At 45.3% G+C, this 14,275-nt stretch overlaps 4 protein-coding genes across 7 annotated transcripts; 2 read left to right on the forward strand and 2 right to left on the reverse strand.

Annotated features, from left to right (window-relative positions):
* Positions 1–1,449: 1,449 nt before the first annotated feature.
* Positions 1,450–2,742, forward strand: LOC112348725 (translin-like). Its single transcript, XM_024681784.1, has 7 exons — positions 1,450–1,722; positions 1,772–1,868; positions 1,969–2,084; positions 2,138–2,182; positions 2,240–2,265; positions 2,337–2,472; positions 2,550–2,742. Exons 1-7 carry the CDS (start codon positions 1,461–1,463, stop codon positions 2,651–2,653), a joined length of 786 nt encoding a protein of 261 aa, XP_024537552.1. The 5' UTR covers positions 1,450–1,460; the 3' UTR covers positions 2,654–2,742.
* LOC9656541 (alpha-glucan phosphorylase, H isozyme) lies at positions 2,558–6,668 on the reverse strand. 4 transcript variants are annotated; one of them, XM_024681754.1, is made up of 17 exons: positions 6,586–6,668; positions 6,349–6,541; positions 5,828–6,244; positions 5,683–5,768; positions 5,433–5,622; positions 5,283–5,375; positions 5,050–5,225; positions 4,861–4,978; positions 4,669–4,800; positions 4,399–4,617; positions 4,145–4,348; positions 3,921–4,079; positions 3,600–3,863; positions 3,348–3,538; positions 3,155–3,290; positions 2,953–3,092; positions 2,565–2,904 (listed from the first exon to the last, which is right to left on the reverse strand). In XM_024681754.1, the coding sequence occupies exons 2-15, from the start codon at positions 6,532–6,534 to the stop codon at positions 3,164–3,166; spliced, it is 2,562 nt and encodes an 853-aa protein (XP_024537522.1). In that variant the 5' UTR covers positions 6,535–6,541; positions 6,586–6,668; the 3' UTR covers positions 2,565–2,904; positions 2,953–3,092; positions 3,155–3,163. The 4 variants fall into 4 exon arrangements, with proteins under 4 accessions (XP_024537515.1, XP_024537522.1, XP_024537535.1 ...); XM_024681767.1 differs by having other exon boundaries at positions 5,828–6,004; positions 6,065–6,244; positions 6,349–6,637; XM_024681747.1 differs by having other exon boundaries at positions 2,558–2,904; positions 2,953–3,096; positions 6,349–6,637.
* Positions 6,669–6,778: 110 nt separating this feature from the next.
* Positions 6,779–9,166, reverse strand: LOC9629175. The gene is made up of 10 exons (XM_002961799.2): positions 8,812–9,166; positions 8,611–8,747; positions 8,329–8,528; positions 7,995–8,267; positions 7,863–7,933; positions 7,767–7,803; positions 7,626–7,697; positions 7,414–7,570; positions 7,199–7,354; positions 6,779–7,127 (listed from the first exon to the last, which is right to left on the reverse strand). The coding sequence occupies exons 1-10, from the start codon at positions 8,927–8,929 to the stop codon at positions 6,786–6,788; spliced, it is 1,563 nt and encodes a 520-aa protein (XP_002961845.1). The 5' UTR covers positions 8,930–9,166; the 3' UTR covers positions 6,779–6,785.
* A 538-nt stretch (positions 9,167–9,704) lies between these two features.
* Positions 9,705–11,687, forward strand: LOC112350763 (pentatricopeptide repeat-containing protein At4g02750-like). Its single transcript, XM_024687563.1, has one exon. It carries the CDS (start codon positions 9,705–9,707, stop codon positions 11,685–11,687), a length of 1,983 nt encoding a protein of 660 aa, XP_024543331.1.
* Positions 11,688–14,275: the final 2,588 nt, after the last annotated feature.

The following is a 14,275-nucleotide window of genomic DNA, read 5'->3' on the forward strand; positions in this document are numbered from 1 at the left end:
ATATATATATATATATATATATATATGTATGTATGTATGTATATATTCTATTCCCTTAAGCTTGAGCTTCAAAGCATTGATGTCTTTCAAAAAAAAATCCATAAAATTTCTCTTCTTCAAATTTATGAAAATTAATATGATTTAGCTAGCAATGTACTAAATCATGTTGAAAGCCACTATAAATATTCATAAAAATCAATATGTGATTAAACTATCTTGAAGATAATAATAGATATTTATAATTTATACTTCTTATTGAATTTTATAAATACACCACAAACCTAAACCTAAGGTTTTTAAAAGAGAAACCCTAAATGTGAGGAAGGAAATAAGTCGACACTGCCTGGATTATACAAGTCTCTTTGGTGTATTGGTCATTAAAAAGCATGTACAGAGTCAAGGCAAACCTTCACTATGTCCAGGGTAGGATCAAACGTTTATTAATAGTAAATTTTAATAATATAAAAAATTAATAACATACCAAGTGAATTTGATTGGTGTCACTCTGCCTTGACCCTCCAATTGCTCCCACAATAAGGCCACATATGGCTGTATTGTAATCACTTCCAGTTTTGGGATTGTTCCAACCATATGTTGTCATTAATCTGCAAATGAAATGCTCGTCCACCAAGCATCCTTCTTGTTATAAACATTGGTGAGAAGATGTAACAAATATGGCAGTGCTCCATCGTTTATAATGAACTGGAAATAAATTTAAAGACAAGCGTAAGAAACATCTAGGATGTTCTCCAAGTCCTGATTGTCCAGACCCAAAATTTGGATGCGGCCCATGCACAGCCACCACTTTGCCTGGATAGTAAGAGGAATCCCACACAAAGATCTTAAAGGCTGCAAAATACAAACACATAGTCCTTCTGAAAAATAGTTATGAATTACCTTCAGTCAATTTGCTTTTGCTTGCAACTGTTACAAGAAAGCAGTGGGACCTCCTTTACTCCCTTCTACATTTACTTCTTCTTCAGAGAACTTTAGAATGGATAGCCCTGCCTCGACTAAAGGTTTGCATTCTTCCATGCCGATTAACTTCAAGCCATTGTAATGGGGATATTGCTTATTCGCAGTTCTAAACTTCCTCCCATGTCAACCTCTCTTCAAATTGATTTCATGCGGACCTTGATCCCGAATGCTTCAACATCATCCATCAACTCGTGAATGTCAGGGTCACTAGCATGATGTTATACACAACAGATAAGCTGGGTGTGTTTCTTCGTACAATTTGTTCTTCAAAAAGGCTCAATCCAGCTTTTAACGTAGATGGAAGTCTAGAGTTTAAAAGAACTTCCAAAATTTCATCAATCTCATGGATAAGAAATTGGATGCACTCCACAGAATGGACAAACAATTCAGGACCATGAAAGTAACATTTCATTAGCTATGCACTAAAGAGATATAATATAACATGTTTAGGGTTTAGGGCTAATGGATCCGTTTAAACCCTAATGTCTGTCGTGGCGTTCCGGGCTCTTCGTCTCTTCTCCGTCGCACGCAGCGCTAGCCCTAGAGGATCGGTCCGCCTTCGCGCTTGCTCCACCACCGCCACGGCCTGCTGCGGCGCCATGGAGCAGTTTGAATCGTTCCGCGCAGAGATGGATGCGTCCAATGCCGTGAGGGAGCAGCTTCGATCGGCGGTGTCAGAGCTGGACAACGCCACTCGCCTCATGAATGCGGCATTGCTTCCAATCCATCACTCCTCCTCCGGCGGTAAGCGTAGATCTATTGCGTTCTTCTCTTTAAAAATTTAAACTTCCAGATAGTATCAAGAAAGCCAAGAGCTACCTTCCAGAGATACGAAAGGCTTACATGGACCTCACGGCGATCATCAAAGCTCGGCCCGAGGAGTACTACAAGTAAGTGTATGTACGATGTTTTTTTTTTTCTTTCTTCTTGCGTGTGTGTTTGTCATAGATGGATGGTTTGAGAGCTATCTCTTTCCTTTTTTTCTTCCAGGTATCACGACTACTGGCGGAATCAAACGCAGGTCGTGGTTTCCTTGCTCGCATTCTCGCACTGGTTGGAGACTGGAGATCTTCTTTCTCACGCTGACGCGCAAGAGCTCCTGGAGCGTAAGCTCGATTACAACTTCATTCTTGGCTTACTTCATTCTCATCATTTGCAGTGAAGAAAGAAGATTTCTTTCTGGATCTAGACGACTATCTAGTGGGTAAGTTTCGAGTCTCCAGGCTTTTTTTCGTGTTTTGATCTTTGATCTTTGTCGCAGGCCTATGCAACATGTCCAGCGAGCTGGTATGTGTAAATGCGTGGTTTTTATTGTACGTTTTGTGAGGATTTTTAACTTCTTTCCATACTGTGCACAGCCAAGATACGTCGTGAATCAAGTTGTCGCGGGAGCTTACGATTGTCCCGAGAGAGTTTCGCTGTTCTTGAGCGATTTGTACTCCGCGTTCCGGCTCCTCAATCTCCGAAACGATCATCTCAGGAAGCGATTTGACGGTACGAAGTGAAAATCTTTCGCTCTACACTGACCCCAGTTTCTTTGTTTTGTTTTTTTTTTTTTTTCTTGCGTGAAGGATTGAAATACGACCTCAAGAAAGTCGAGGAGATTTTGTATGACGTGAAGATCAGAGGGCTTCTTACAGGAAAGGAAAGCAAGACACCGGAAGAGACCAAGTGATAATGATCTCAGGTAGCTCGCTTTTATTTTATAGTAGCACTACCCCAAACTAGGAATGATCCATCATCCTAGCTTGGGAACTTGACTCACTTTGTTGTTAGAATCCGTGAAGAGCCGCACTCGATCCTTGCGAAAATCCATGGTCATCATGCTGCCCTCTGGAAGGATGACAACATCAAGGGTGCTGTGAACCTCCTTGAGCTTCTTCTTGGCTTCCTCGGCGTCCATGCCGACGAATTCGTCCCATTTATCTGCAGACGAGCAAGTTTAGATCATGAATGGAGAAAATCGAAACTTACCTGCGCAGCAAGGTTTCTCTCCGCTCATCGTTCTCTCCCAAGCAAACAAACACACTGTGAACAGTGATAGCCCTCTATATGATATCTATAAGCGAATACACCCAGTAAGATTCCACGTCCACGCGTGCTCGAAGCGTGCCCTGTCTTGACAAAGAAAGCGAAATGAAAGAGTTCGTTTAGAACGTAATACTATGTGTCTTACTTCTTGTGTTCATGGAACACGGCACTGGCCAACTTGCCAGATCTCATTGGCGTACTGTGAGATGGTCCTGTCGCTGCTAAACTTTCCCGATCCAGCAGTGCTAAGAATCGACATCTTCATCCATTTTGCGCGATTCCTAGACAGGAAAAAGAGTCATGTAAGTCACGGCTCGAGGAAAGAAATGTGTCTATACTTGTAAGTCTCGTCGACTTTGTCTTGGGCATCCAGGTACCCGGGGAAGTCTTGACCGACGAGAAAATAATCCCCTCGGCCATAGCCGGTGTCACCCTCAAGAGCCTCTAACAGTGGCTCGTAATCGAAATCGCCAAACGCTTTCGAGCGAATGAAGTCCTTCACCTCTTCGAAGCGCGGGTCGGGAACAAACTACAAGAACACATGAGAAGTTACTTGTGAAAGAGATGATCATAGGATTGAGAAGCATTACTTTGCCTTGTTCTCTTTCTTTTCTCAGCCTGGGGACGTCGTCGGCCCGAGCACCAAAGAGGAAGAAGTTGTCTTCACCAATTTCCTCTCGGATCTCAATATTGGCTCCGTCCAGTGTCCCGATTATCAGGCTCCCGTTGAGCGCAAACTTCATGTTGCTCGTACCGCTTGCTTCCATTCCAGCCGTGCTGATGTGCTGCGAGAGCTCACTGGCAGGGATGGCGAGCTCTGCCACCGTGACATTGTAATTTGGAATGAAAACAACCTGAATAGAGGAAGCGATCTCGGTTTTTGGTATTGAAAGCATCACAAGCTTTCGTACCTTGAGATGTGGAGAGACGTTGGGATCATTGTTGACAACAGCTCCAACGTCAGTAACAAGTTTGACAATTCGTTTTGCCTGTGCGTAAGTTGCAAAAGCTTTGCCACCGAACATGACAGTTCGTGGGACAGTGTTCGCACGTTCTTCGGGACTCATCTCCTACATTGACAACCAGCTATTAGAAACGAGAAAAAAGAGAAAGGAAACTTATAACTGTGGCAGACCTTGATCGTTTTGTAACGATAGATCACGGATAATATATTGAGCAGCTGACGCTTATACTCGTGAATCCGCTTGATTTGAATGTCGAAAAGAGTTTGTGGATTGACTTCGACCCCTACAACCTTGAGCAAGTAATCTGCGAACCGGACTTTGTTGGCTAGCTTGGCAGCGTTCCATTCTTCCTGGAGTTGTTTGTTCTCTGCAAACTGAATTCAAGGCAAAACTTACCGCCTGTCTTTTGAAATATAGATCTTACCTCTCTCAGGCCACTGAGAAGGTCGAGGTTTGTGACCCATTTATCAGTCCTCAGCCACTTGGTAATGATCGCACTTAATTCGGGGCTGCAAAAACGTAGCCACCGCCTTGGAGTGACACCATTTGTCTTGTTATTAAATTTTTCGGGCCATAGCGAATAGAAGTCGGAAAAGAGCTCCTTCTTCAATATCTCGCTGTGCAGCTCTGCAACTCCATTCACCTGGCAAGCATAATCAGCGTGCCTTCCTCGCTATAAATTTGTAAACGTTACCGAATGAGCAGACACAACACACAAGTGTGCCATGCGCACAAGCTTCTTTTCGGGGTTGGAGTTATCCAAAACTTGTAGAGCTTCCAGTTTACTTTCTAACTCGGGCCTTGTTCTAGCCACAAGCACTTGAAACTGCAAATACAAGCAATTTTATAAGACAAACTCAATGAGAGAGAGAGTGAGAATGCCTACCCGCTTATCAATTTCTGCTATAATCTCCATATGCCGAGGTAAAAGCTTGGCCATGACAACTTGTGACCACTTCTCAAGTGCTTCCGGAAGAACAGTATGGTTAGTATATGCTATAGTGCTGTTAGAATCGACAACATAGAAGAAAGTTGACAGACCGGGAATTACTTGTGTGAAAAAAGAAGAACCAACCTGGAAGTAATGTTCCACGCCTGATCCCATCCAAGTCCTTCGTCGTCCATCAAAATCCTCATCAATTCTGGAATTGCCAGCGTTGGATGCGTATCGTTTAGTTGAACAGCAACTTTATTTGGAAACTCATCCCATGAGATAGCTCCACGTCTTTCTTTGAAACGCGAGAAAATATCCTATATCACGAAGACAGTATACTTTCAAGCTGAAACGCTTAAAACACACACAATCACCTGCAACGAAGCACTGCACAGCATGTACTGCTGCTTCAGACGCAAGAGCTTTCCATCTTCAGTACTGTCTCCAGGATATAAAACTGAGCAGATCTGGAAGGAAGTATATATGTCATACGAAACAAAGTTTTGTTTTAAACAAGAACGCACCTGGTCGGCCTTAAGCTGCAGCTGAACTGCTTCCTCGTGTTTTCCGGCGTTAAAAGCATACAAGTCAAAATCTTCGGCGGGCACGCGCGCTTCCCAAATTCGAAGGCTGATTGTGTTCTTTGTGTTGTAGCCAGGGATGGGGATATCATAAGCCAGAGCCTGCATAACTTCTCCCCCGATCCATTTCCGCCTTGAAAGATGGTAGAAGAGCTTAGAGTTTTGTAAACGCTAGAAGCAAAAAACAAATCACCTTCCATCAGAATCGACTTGCACCTCACCGAAAAATCGAACTGGATATGTTACGTCGTGCCTGACTATTTCCCAAGGGCTAGACTTCTGCCAGGGAAGATCAAGTGAGCACGAACGATTGCTTCGCTAACAAGCAAGGGAAATACCTCTAGCCAGTCCTCTGCATATTCTTCCTGGCCTTTAGAGGAAATTATCTGCTTAAAAAGCCCGTACTTGTATCGTAGGCCATATCCCCACGCTGGTAAATCGAGAGTCGCCATGGAATCTAGAAAACACGAGGCAAGCCTCCCGAGACCTCCATTTCCAAGAGCTGCATCTTTTTCCTGGAGAGAAAATTCCTTTAGCTCGAACGAAACCACAAAGTTTGGATACTTAGAACTTACTTGTTCTCGTACGTTCTCGAGATCATGGCCCAGCTTCGTCAGCGCAGCCGCGTAAGCGTCCGAGAGGCCGAGATTTCCAATGGCATTGGTGAGAGCTCTTCCTTGGAGAAACTCCATGGACAAGTAATAAACTTGCTTGGGATCCTCCTCGTGGAAATGCTTGTATGTTTCGTTCCATCTCTATAAAATTTCCATGGATCCAACCAAGAGAAAAGAATCATGTTCTTCCTCTAACAATCCATCCAAGAAAAATTTCTATATCGTGAATAGGAGACTAGACAGACCTGGACAAGGGCGTCTTTCACGCTCGCCGCAGTGGCATAGAATGCCTGCTCCACCTCGAACTTAAACGGCGAGAATCGAGAAGAGAACTGCGAATGGTAGACAATGTTGGCCGCCACACCGAAAGAATCCCCGGGAGTGGGATGCGCAATGGCAGGCACCGCCGATTCGCTCGCATTGGACGCCATTGCGGAGCTGCCACACGATCAATCGCGGCGCCAGGCCGAGAAATCCCCTACCTTGCGCGCTCGCTAGCGAAATATTTTCTCGATCGCGATCGATCAATCACGAGCCCACGCTTGCCAAGCGGCAGCCTTATACAACACGAGAAAGGAATCTTTTTTCTTCCAATTAGTTTATTCTAAGCAATACTAATCAAATATGCCTTAAAAATTTTAATCGAATAAAAGCCCTAAAATCAAATAAACCCTAAAAAACTTTAACCCTGTATTTTGGATTGCTTGAGCTTTGAGTAAATCCTTATGGCATAGAGAATGAGGAGTAAAAACGCGGTGGTGGCGAGCCCAGCGTAAGCAGCCCAGAGGAGATGGATGGAGCTCCTCACGGGGCGGCACTTACCATCCACGATCACCGAGAAAGCGCGCACCACAAAGGAGCAATTCGCGAGGCTTTCCAGCGATGGGGTGGCGTCGATGAGCGTCTGCGCGGCGGCGCTGTAGGCCAGAATGGTCCTGTAGATCGGGTCTGGGATGTGCTGCACGCCTTCGGCGGTAGCACACTCGTGCTCGTCTTTGGCCGAGCATCGAAACGGCTGGAGCACCTGCAAGTTTTTTCCATGAAAAACCATCAAAGTTTGTGACGATCGATCTGAAAGCAGCGTCTCTTAATTACCTGGGGAACGTTACCTATGGCCACAGTGCCTTCGAGGCACTGCCCTGTAAGTTTGTAGTGTGGAGGGCCGGAGAATGGATTGCAAATGTGGGGGATGACGCGGTTGTCCCCGATGCCATCCATCGTCGTACGCAGCTTCGATATATTCCTATTCGCCTGGCAAGAGAAAAGCTTCGGATTTAGATGCATGGCTGGAACACCACAAGCTTGCTTACCTGTGCGATAACTCTGTACATGCCTTCACGTATCTTGAGGACTGAGTCGTTCCCATTCTTGGAATCGACGCAAGGCAGGAGCAAGCCCAGTGCGTTTGTGTTGTTGTATGGGTTTTGTTGATACTCCTCTAGAGCTGTACAGGAGTCGTCCACGACACTGACAGCTTATTTCAGGTGAGAAAGAAGCGGACAAAGAAAAACTATCAGATTACTTGTGAGCCGCGTAAGACAATCCAAAGGCGATCCAGCTGAATACTGTCAGTAGCCAAAGAGCAACAGTAATCCTGCCATAACATAACGAAAAGGCATAAGATACTTTCAAAAAATTAGAACAAGACAAAAAAACTACTTACAACGGAAAGAACCACCACCAAAACGGAAGCGTCTTCTCTGCAACACCATTTAATGTTCAGTATACACGAGTACTTATCACAGAAATCTGACCCTACCGATCAAAATAACTAGTCCCACTATCAAAAAGAGCATTATTACCGAGCTCGTAACAAGGATAGTGATGTATCTGCAATGAGAAAAAAATGGTTAACCACATCGCTTAACAATCGCAATGGAGCTAACCTCACATTTCTTTCAACGTTCTCTCAATCAGCTTCTTGTTGTCCTGAACCTTTTGTTGGATTTGCACGGCTTCAAAGTAGAGCCTAGCCTTCGACGAGAACAGAGTAGTAAGGTTACCATCGAATGGCTCCAACTTGGTCGTTATATCCGTCATCTCTGTCGTGACATTGTATATAGTAGCTGTGGCATTGTTGGCAGCCTCAATAAGAACATCTTTCACAACGTTGGCGTCCTCGTGTAGCCTCTTGTTTCCGACAAGAAGCAAGCAGCAAAAGACACTAAACGAGCCCAAAGTCAGTCATCGATATAAACAAGCTTCGAAGCACGGAGAACACTTACAGTGCTAACAGTGTCAAAAGAATCAAAGCCGCCGAAGACGCAATAGAGTGATGGGAATTTGAAGCACTAGGAGCAATCTTTTGGAATTTTAAATCCCTCCTCTTCATCGATCGAACAAAAAGCAGCGCCAGGAAAACGAGGCCAAGTAGTACTGATGCCACCGCAAGTGCGTACCCATATATCCCCGAAAAAAGCACCGACTAGCATCACAAAAGCATCACGATTAGGAGCTTCACCAAATTTTCACTTTGTAGCAAATTACAAACAAGACGATCTACTTACCGCCCAGTAATGCTTGTTCTCGATGTCAAATCCCCCTCGGTAGTGCTTGAGACCATCTAGAGGATCCACACGGCGCGTCTCCCCAGGCAAGGAATCGCTGAAATTCCGTGTGTGTCGGAGATATTTCGCCTCAGCACCTGGAAAATTCACAGAAAAAGATGTCAGTTGCTTGAATCGATCAAGAAAACCTCTCAAGCTTACCGCGATCCAGCAGGAACGCGCGCCTGGAATGTAATGCATCATGCCCTTGCAAAGACCGTGGGAAGAAAGCGCAAAGAACAATCACGAGGCCCAGCCCGAGCTGCGCGACGATCCCCATGACCGGCGATCGCGCATAGCTGCCAAAATCTCGGCAATATTTCAGCTCACAAGGCGCCCGCTCATTCTGCGATCAAGCGATCGGCCAAACAAAGAAATCAACAACCAGAGATCCACCCTTCCCGCCGCGGCGATGGATCGATCGATCGCTTGCGCTTCCTAGAGCGCCATCCCGGAATGCGGCAGGATCGTCGCCGGGGCGCCTTCCATCTCCACAGCGAAGCCACAAAACCCTCCATCTCCATCCCGAAATATAAACCTCTTCTTGGAGCTTTCGATTCTTTTGCCCCTTCCCCAAGCATGGCATCATGGGCGGCATACCCACGGCAGCCTCGGCAAAAGCAATGCCAGCCTCGGATGTCCAGCCTCGGCAGGCTCGAGAGGCTCGGCAGCCATGCCATGCCATGCCACGTCGTCCGCCACGTAATCACTTTGCATTCCCGCCACGTCTGGGTGTTTCTTTCCTTTAGTTTTTATACATGGAACTTTTTCGTTCGGGGTAGGGCCGGGCCTTCTTTGTTTCCTCTTTTTGGTTATCTAACCAATTTTTTCCGCTTGCGCAATGTCGGCGACGGCGACTGTGGAGAGTAGAATCTTCATAACGAGAAGTCGAAGTCGATGGAAGCAATTCAGACTTTCTCTCATCAGTCCCAGTCCCAGCTTTGAGTAGTGGAGAATCAAAGCGTTTTTATGGTGTAGCAAAGATGGCTAGATCATCTCGATCCAAAACAGTTGAAAATCAAAGCGATTGGGATTGATTCACACGGGTCAAAACGATGCACTTGACCACTGCTCAATCGGACCCAGCATTGTACGCCAACCTGGTCAAGTCGTGCCGGAGTCTCCAGCAAGCCCAAAAGATCCACGCGACGATCTCCGCCAGCGAGCACCGCCACAACATTTTCCTCGCCAACCTTGTCATCGAAATGTATGGGAAGCACGGAAGTGTTGAGAAAGCCCGCGAGGTTTTTGATAGCCTTCCGGAGCCGAATCTTTTTTCGTGGAACATCATCGTCACTGCATATGCCAGTAACGGGGATTTGTACACCGCAAGATTGATGTTCGAAAACATGCCGTGTCGGGACGTGGTTTCGTGGACTGCAATCCTCAAAGCCTATTCTGATGTTCCATTTCTAAATGAATCGAATGAAATATTTGACAGCATGCCACACAAGAACATAATCTCGTGGAACATTATCATTGTAGCAAATGCCGCTAATGAGCATTTGGAAAAGGCATGGAGCATGTTTGATACAATGCCCGGGTGGTCTATTGTGACGTGGAACACAATGCTCCAGCACAGCAAACACTACGATGACGCGCGGTCGGTGTTCGATGACATGGCCTGCCACGACATCCTGTCATGGAACGGCCTCTTGGGTGCCCTTGTCCAAGACGGGCGTTTCACCGAAGCTTTGAAACTTTTCCAGGAGATGCCGGAGCGCGATGTTGCCTCGTACAACTTTGCAATCGCAGCAGTGTCGCAGGGCGAGGATCTGAGCGAAGCAAGGACGATCTTCGAGAGAATGCCCGAGAGAGACCTGTTTTCGTGGACGACGCTCTTGAATGCGCTTGCAGCAACTGGAAGACTCACACAAGCTCGGGCGTTGTTTAACCAGATGCCAGCGGTGGACATTGTTGCTTGGTCCTCTATGACGGAGGCATATGCCCGAGCTGGGCATACTCTTAAAGCGATGGCGATGTTCACAGAAATGCCCGAGCGCGATATTATATCCTGCACGGCCATTTTCAACGCGTTCTCCGAGAGTGGAAACATTTCAGAGGCGGAAGATATCTTCGCAAAAATGCCTCAGCAAGATGACATCTCGTGGACTGCGATGCTCGCTGCATATGCCCGAAACGGGTATTTGGACAAGGCACAAGCCATGCTGGAGTCCACTTCAGCACCCAACGTTGTGACGTGGACTGCAATGCTGGCTGGATATGCCCAGCACGGGCATCTTGAGGAAGCCCAGTTGTTGTTCAACACAATGCCGTGCTGGAACACAGTGACATGGAGCGTGATGATCGCGGCATATGCCCAAAACGGGCATGGAAGGGAGGGGATATCCCTCTTCCGGAGGATGAACCAAGAGGGGTATCACCCAGATGAGAGCGCTTTTGCTAGTGCGTTTTTCGCGTGCAGCTGCATTGGCTCGCTCTCTGATGCCCGATCAATCCACGCAAATTTCAGAGAATTCAACTCCGTGTCAAATGAGCTCATGTTGGGGGGTCTTATCATCAGCATGTACGGAGGATGCGGAGACCTCACCACAGCTGCTAACGAGTTCCACGCGCTCTTACTTCCGTACCATGGCAGCCCCGTGCTGTGGAGCACCATGGTAGCCGCATATTCCCAGAATGGTCTTGTGGAGCGGGCCATGGTATTGTTCTCGACAATGTTTCTAGAGGGGGTCGAACCCAGCGACCTGACGTTTGTGACCATCCTGGCGGCGTGCAGCCACGGTGGGCGGTTGCATGAGGGGCTGTACTATTTCCGGGTAATGTGTACGGACTGTGGGATAGCTCCCGGCGTCCAACACTACCACTGTTTGATTGATCTCTTGGGGCGGAGTGGGAGGCTGGAGGAGGCGAGAGAACTGGTCACCTCTTGTGCGGATCCGGGAGCATGGACAATTCTCCTGGGAAAGTGTAAATTACACGGTAATGCACGGTTGGGAAAGGTGGCGACAACTAATTTGGATCATCATGTACCTGGACCTTACCTCTTACTGGCAAACGCATACACCCTTAGATAAAGGTATTCTTTTCACATACAATATATGAGTCTGTTGCTGGTGAGGAGCGTGCATTTCTCGAACTCTGCTGGTCATGGACAAGATTATCAAGATCTATGGGATGAGCAAGCGTATTGCAAGCAATTTATAGTGGAATTTCCTTCAATCCAGTTGATCATGGACAGGTTCACAAAGCTGTAGTGCTTGTTTCTTCGATTTTCATAGTGGAGAAGGTCAAGTAGTTCCCACTTCCACAGGGTTACTTGCGGCACAAGGAAAGCAACTTTTGACAAACTTTTCTATCCAAACTTTTGCAGACTAATTGGAGTACAGTTGCAATCTGCTCTACGCCCAGACCATTTCAGCAATACAAACACGGTTCTGAGCTTCCTTACCTCAATTGATCATGACCACTATGTGGGCAAACTAACCTTCACTGGCCGCATCTGAATTGAAGAGATGTTCTACTGCTGAGGGATGCATAGGCTTTACCAGTAAAGACTCTGCCTGCACGATCCTAGGCACGAAGTAATCCATACAACAAATGGCCGCCAAGTAAGGGCACATGGTAATGTCATAACATACGTTTAAAAGCAGATAGACTATATGCCTAAGTGTGTAATGCACGAGGGAAACTTGGCATGGCAAATTCCAAGTTTGAGCACCCTATTATCCGCTTAAGGCTAATTATGGGATTAGTAGGTCAATTAGAGGATTAGGTCATTGAGTGTCTATGAAAATGGCGTATCTAACTAAACTTTAAGTGATTAGGAAAAGAAAAAGCAAAAGGGAGTTTTATTCAACCCGTTGCCTTAGGATTATGTAAAAGGTTTTTTTGGCAAGATATGTGACTCTCAGTAAGACATGCAAGCTAACATGGAAAAGCTTGATCAATCTCAAGGTGGTAGTGGTAATCTAATCACAAGGTATTGCAAATGAAACCTTGGTAAAATCTCAAGGCTGATCCAGGTCCAAGGTTTTGATGATACTTAACCACTGATCCTTCTGGAGGTTGCCTTGAAAATCAAGGCATCACAGTGGTGGATGCAAATAACTAATGAATAAGCACTAGGAAAGGACCATTTACCTCCTTAGAAAAGTTTGTAGTAGCTTTTAAGTAGGAGTTTGCACCTATGATGCTTGGCATGCTTGGTGTTAGCTACAGCAGAGGAAGGGCAATTTGATCAATGAGTATATAATTGGTTTGGAATGTTGTTTAGCTGAATTTGAAGTGACTATATGGAGGAGGTGGAGAAGGATTACTTCCTAGATAGTTTGCACAACCATAACATGTAGAAATCTATGAAGTCTACCCAAACTTCCAAGTTGCTAGAGGAATTTTTTATGGATGTTGGAGCACTTGAGGATGAGGAGTCACAAGAGTAGTAGCCTGATAACACCAAGAAGAATTAGTGTAATAGGAGTTTCTAAAGATGATATTAGATATAGTGATAGTGGCAATAGCAAGAATTCTTGCTCAAATTTCCATATGGTAGGATTTTTCTACAGTAGCAATGGTGGAGGGCATGGCAAGAATGGTAGAAGCCACGCCGTCTTTCTGGACTAAAACGGACTGTTTTATAGCAAGCGGGGAATTGTATACTCCTTTCGTGCCTACCAAGTCCCTGAATGCTCAAGGACCTTTGGAATAATGGCCAAATTTCAAAGACGTTTTGCATCACTAATCCTATTGGAGATCAATGCTTCAAGTGTGGATTTTTGGATCACTAGAAGAAAATATTGCTGAAGAACAACAATGGAGTTGGTGCTTCTAACAACAAGAAGATCTAGGAAGCATAGTGTACAAATGAGGCTTTTGAGTTGAAAGAACATTTGTTAGTGATTGTAGAATTATTGATCAAATCTAGTGTGATGATATTGGTGGCTTGATGACTAAATCTTGACTAATTCAAGTGGAGGGATAGCTAAGCAGGATCCTAATTGATTGGCAGCTCAATTTATTTTTTCAAAATTAGTAAAGGAATGTGAGGGTTTAGGGAAGTTGCCTCTGTATAAGATTATTGGCACAGAAACTCAGAAGTGGGACATCATGCAACTTCCCATAAAGGTGGGAAAAATGGAGTTTGTTGAGGATTTTTTTCTGGCTGCCATGAAGAATGTGGATTTGATCTTGGAATACTTATGTGATCAAGAAAGAAGGGCAAAATTGCCCCATTGATCCCGAGATCAAGTGAAGTCTTCACCAAGTCAAATTGGATTAGTGGAGTGATCTTCCAATCATTACACAGATGATGTCAACCATGTCTTTGGAGCTATTCATAATAAAGGGAATGATTTTTATGTTCATTAGAGAGTTAGATACTTTAAGTTCTCTCACAGAAGAAGAGGTTGTTTGGGTGAAGCTTGAAGAATTTACTTATGTGTTTCCAGTAGAGTTAACTGCTAAAGCCTAGTATAAAGCCAATTTATAGACAACCATTTTGTCTTAGTCATGCAGATGAGATAAAGGTCAAGGGCCAATGACTGGGTTGCTTGAGTATGGGTTTATCCAACCCAACAAATCTTCTTTTGGTGCTTCTATCTCATTTGCCAAGAAAAAGGATGACTCAATGCAGGGATAGACAATAAAGCTTTATAGAAGAAGACAA

This window comes from Selaginella moellendorffii, unplaced genomic scaffold, assembly GCF_000143415.4.
Source record: "Selaginella moellendorffii unplaced genomic scaffold, v1.0 SELMOscaffold_1, whole genome shotgun sequence".
NCBI classification, from domain to species: domain Eukaryota; kingdom Viridiplantae; phylum Streptophyta; class Lycopodiopsida; order Selaginellales; family Selaginellaceae; genus Selaginella; species Selaginella moellendorffii.

Excerpts from the sequence above, each read along its gene's own strand:
- LOC9629175 (XM_002961799.2), bottom strand. The coding sequence starts at position 8,929 with ATGGGGATCGTCGCGCAGCTCGGGCTGGGCCTCGTGATTGTTCTTTGC. Across the intron at positions 8,529-8,610 it reads AGAACAAGCATTACTGGGCG|TCGGTGCTTTTTTCGGGGAT; the intron begins GTAAGTAGATCG and ends TTGTGATGCTAG. Across the intron at positions 7,804-7,862 it reads GGGACTAGTTATTTTGATCG|AGAAGACGCTTCCGTTTTGG; the intron begins GTAGGGTCAGAT and ends ATGGTGTTGCAG.
- LOC112350763 (XM_024687563.1), top strand. The coding sequence starts at position 9,705 with ATGCACTTGACCACTGCTCAATCGGACCCAGCATTGTACGCCAACCTG.
- LOC112348725 (XM_024681784.1), top strand. The coding sequence starts at position 1,461 with ATGTCTGTCGTGGCGTTCCGGGCTCTTCGTCTCTTCTCCGTCGCACGC. Across the intron at positions 2,085-2,137 it reads CGCGCAAGAGCTCCTGGAGC|TGAAGAAAGAAGATTTCTTT; the intron begins GTAAGCTCGATT and ends CATCATTTGCAG. Across the intron at positions 2,183-2,239 it reads TCTAGACGACTATCTAGTGG|GCCTATGCAACATGTCCAGC; the intron begins GTAAGTTTCGAG and ends TCTTTGTCGCAG.
- LOC9656541 (XM_024681747.1), bottom strand. The coding sequence starts at position 6,534 with ATGGCGTCCAATGCGAGCGAATCGGCGGTGCCTGCCATTGCGCATCCC. Across the intron at positions 4,979-5,049 it reads GCGTGGAACATTACTTCCAG|CACTATAGCATATACTAACC; the intron begins GTTGGTTCTTCT and ends CGATTCTAACAG. Across the intron at positions 4,801-4,860 it reads TAGCAGAAATTGATAAGCGG|TTTCAAGTGCTTGTGGCTAG; the intron begins GTAGGCATTCTC and ends TTGTATTTGCAG.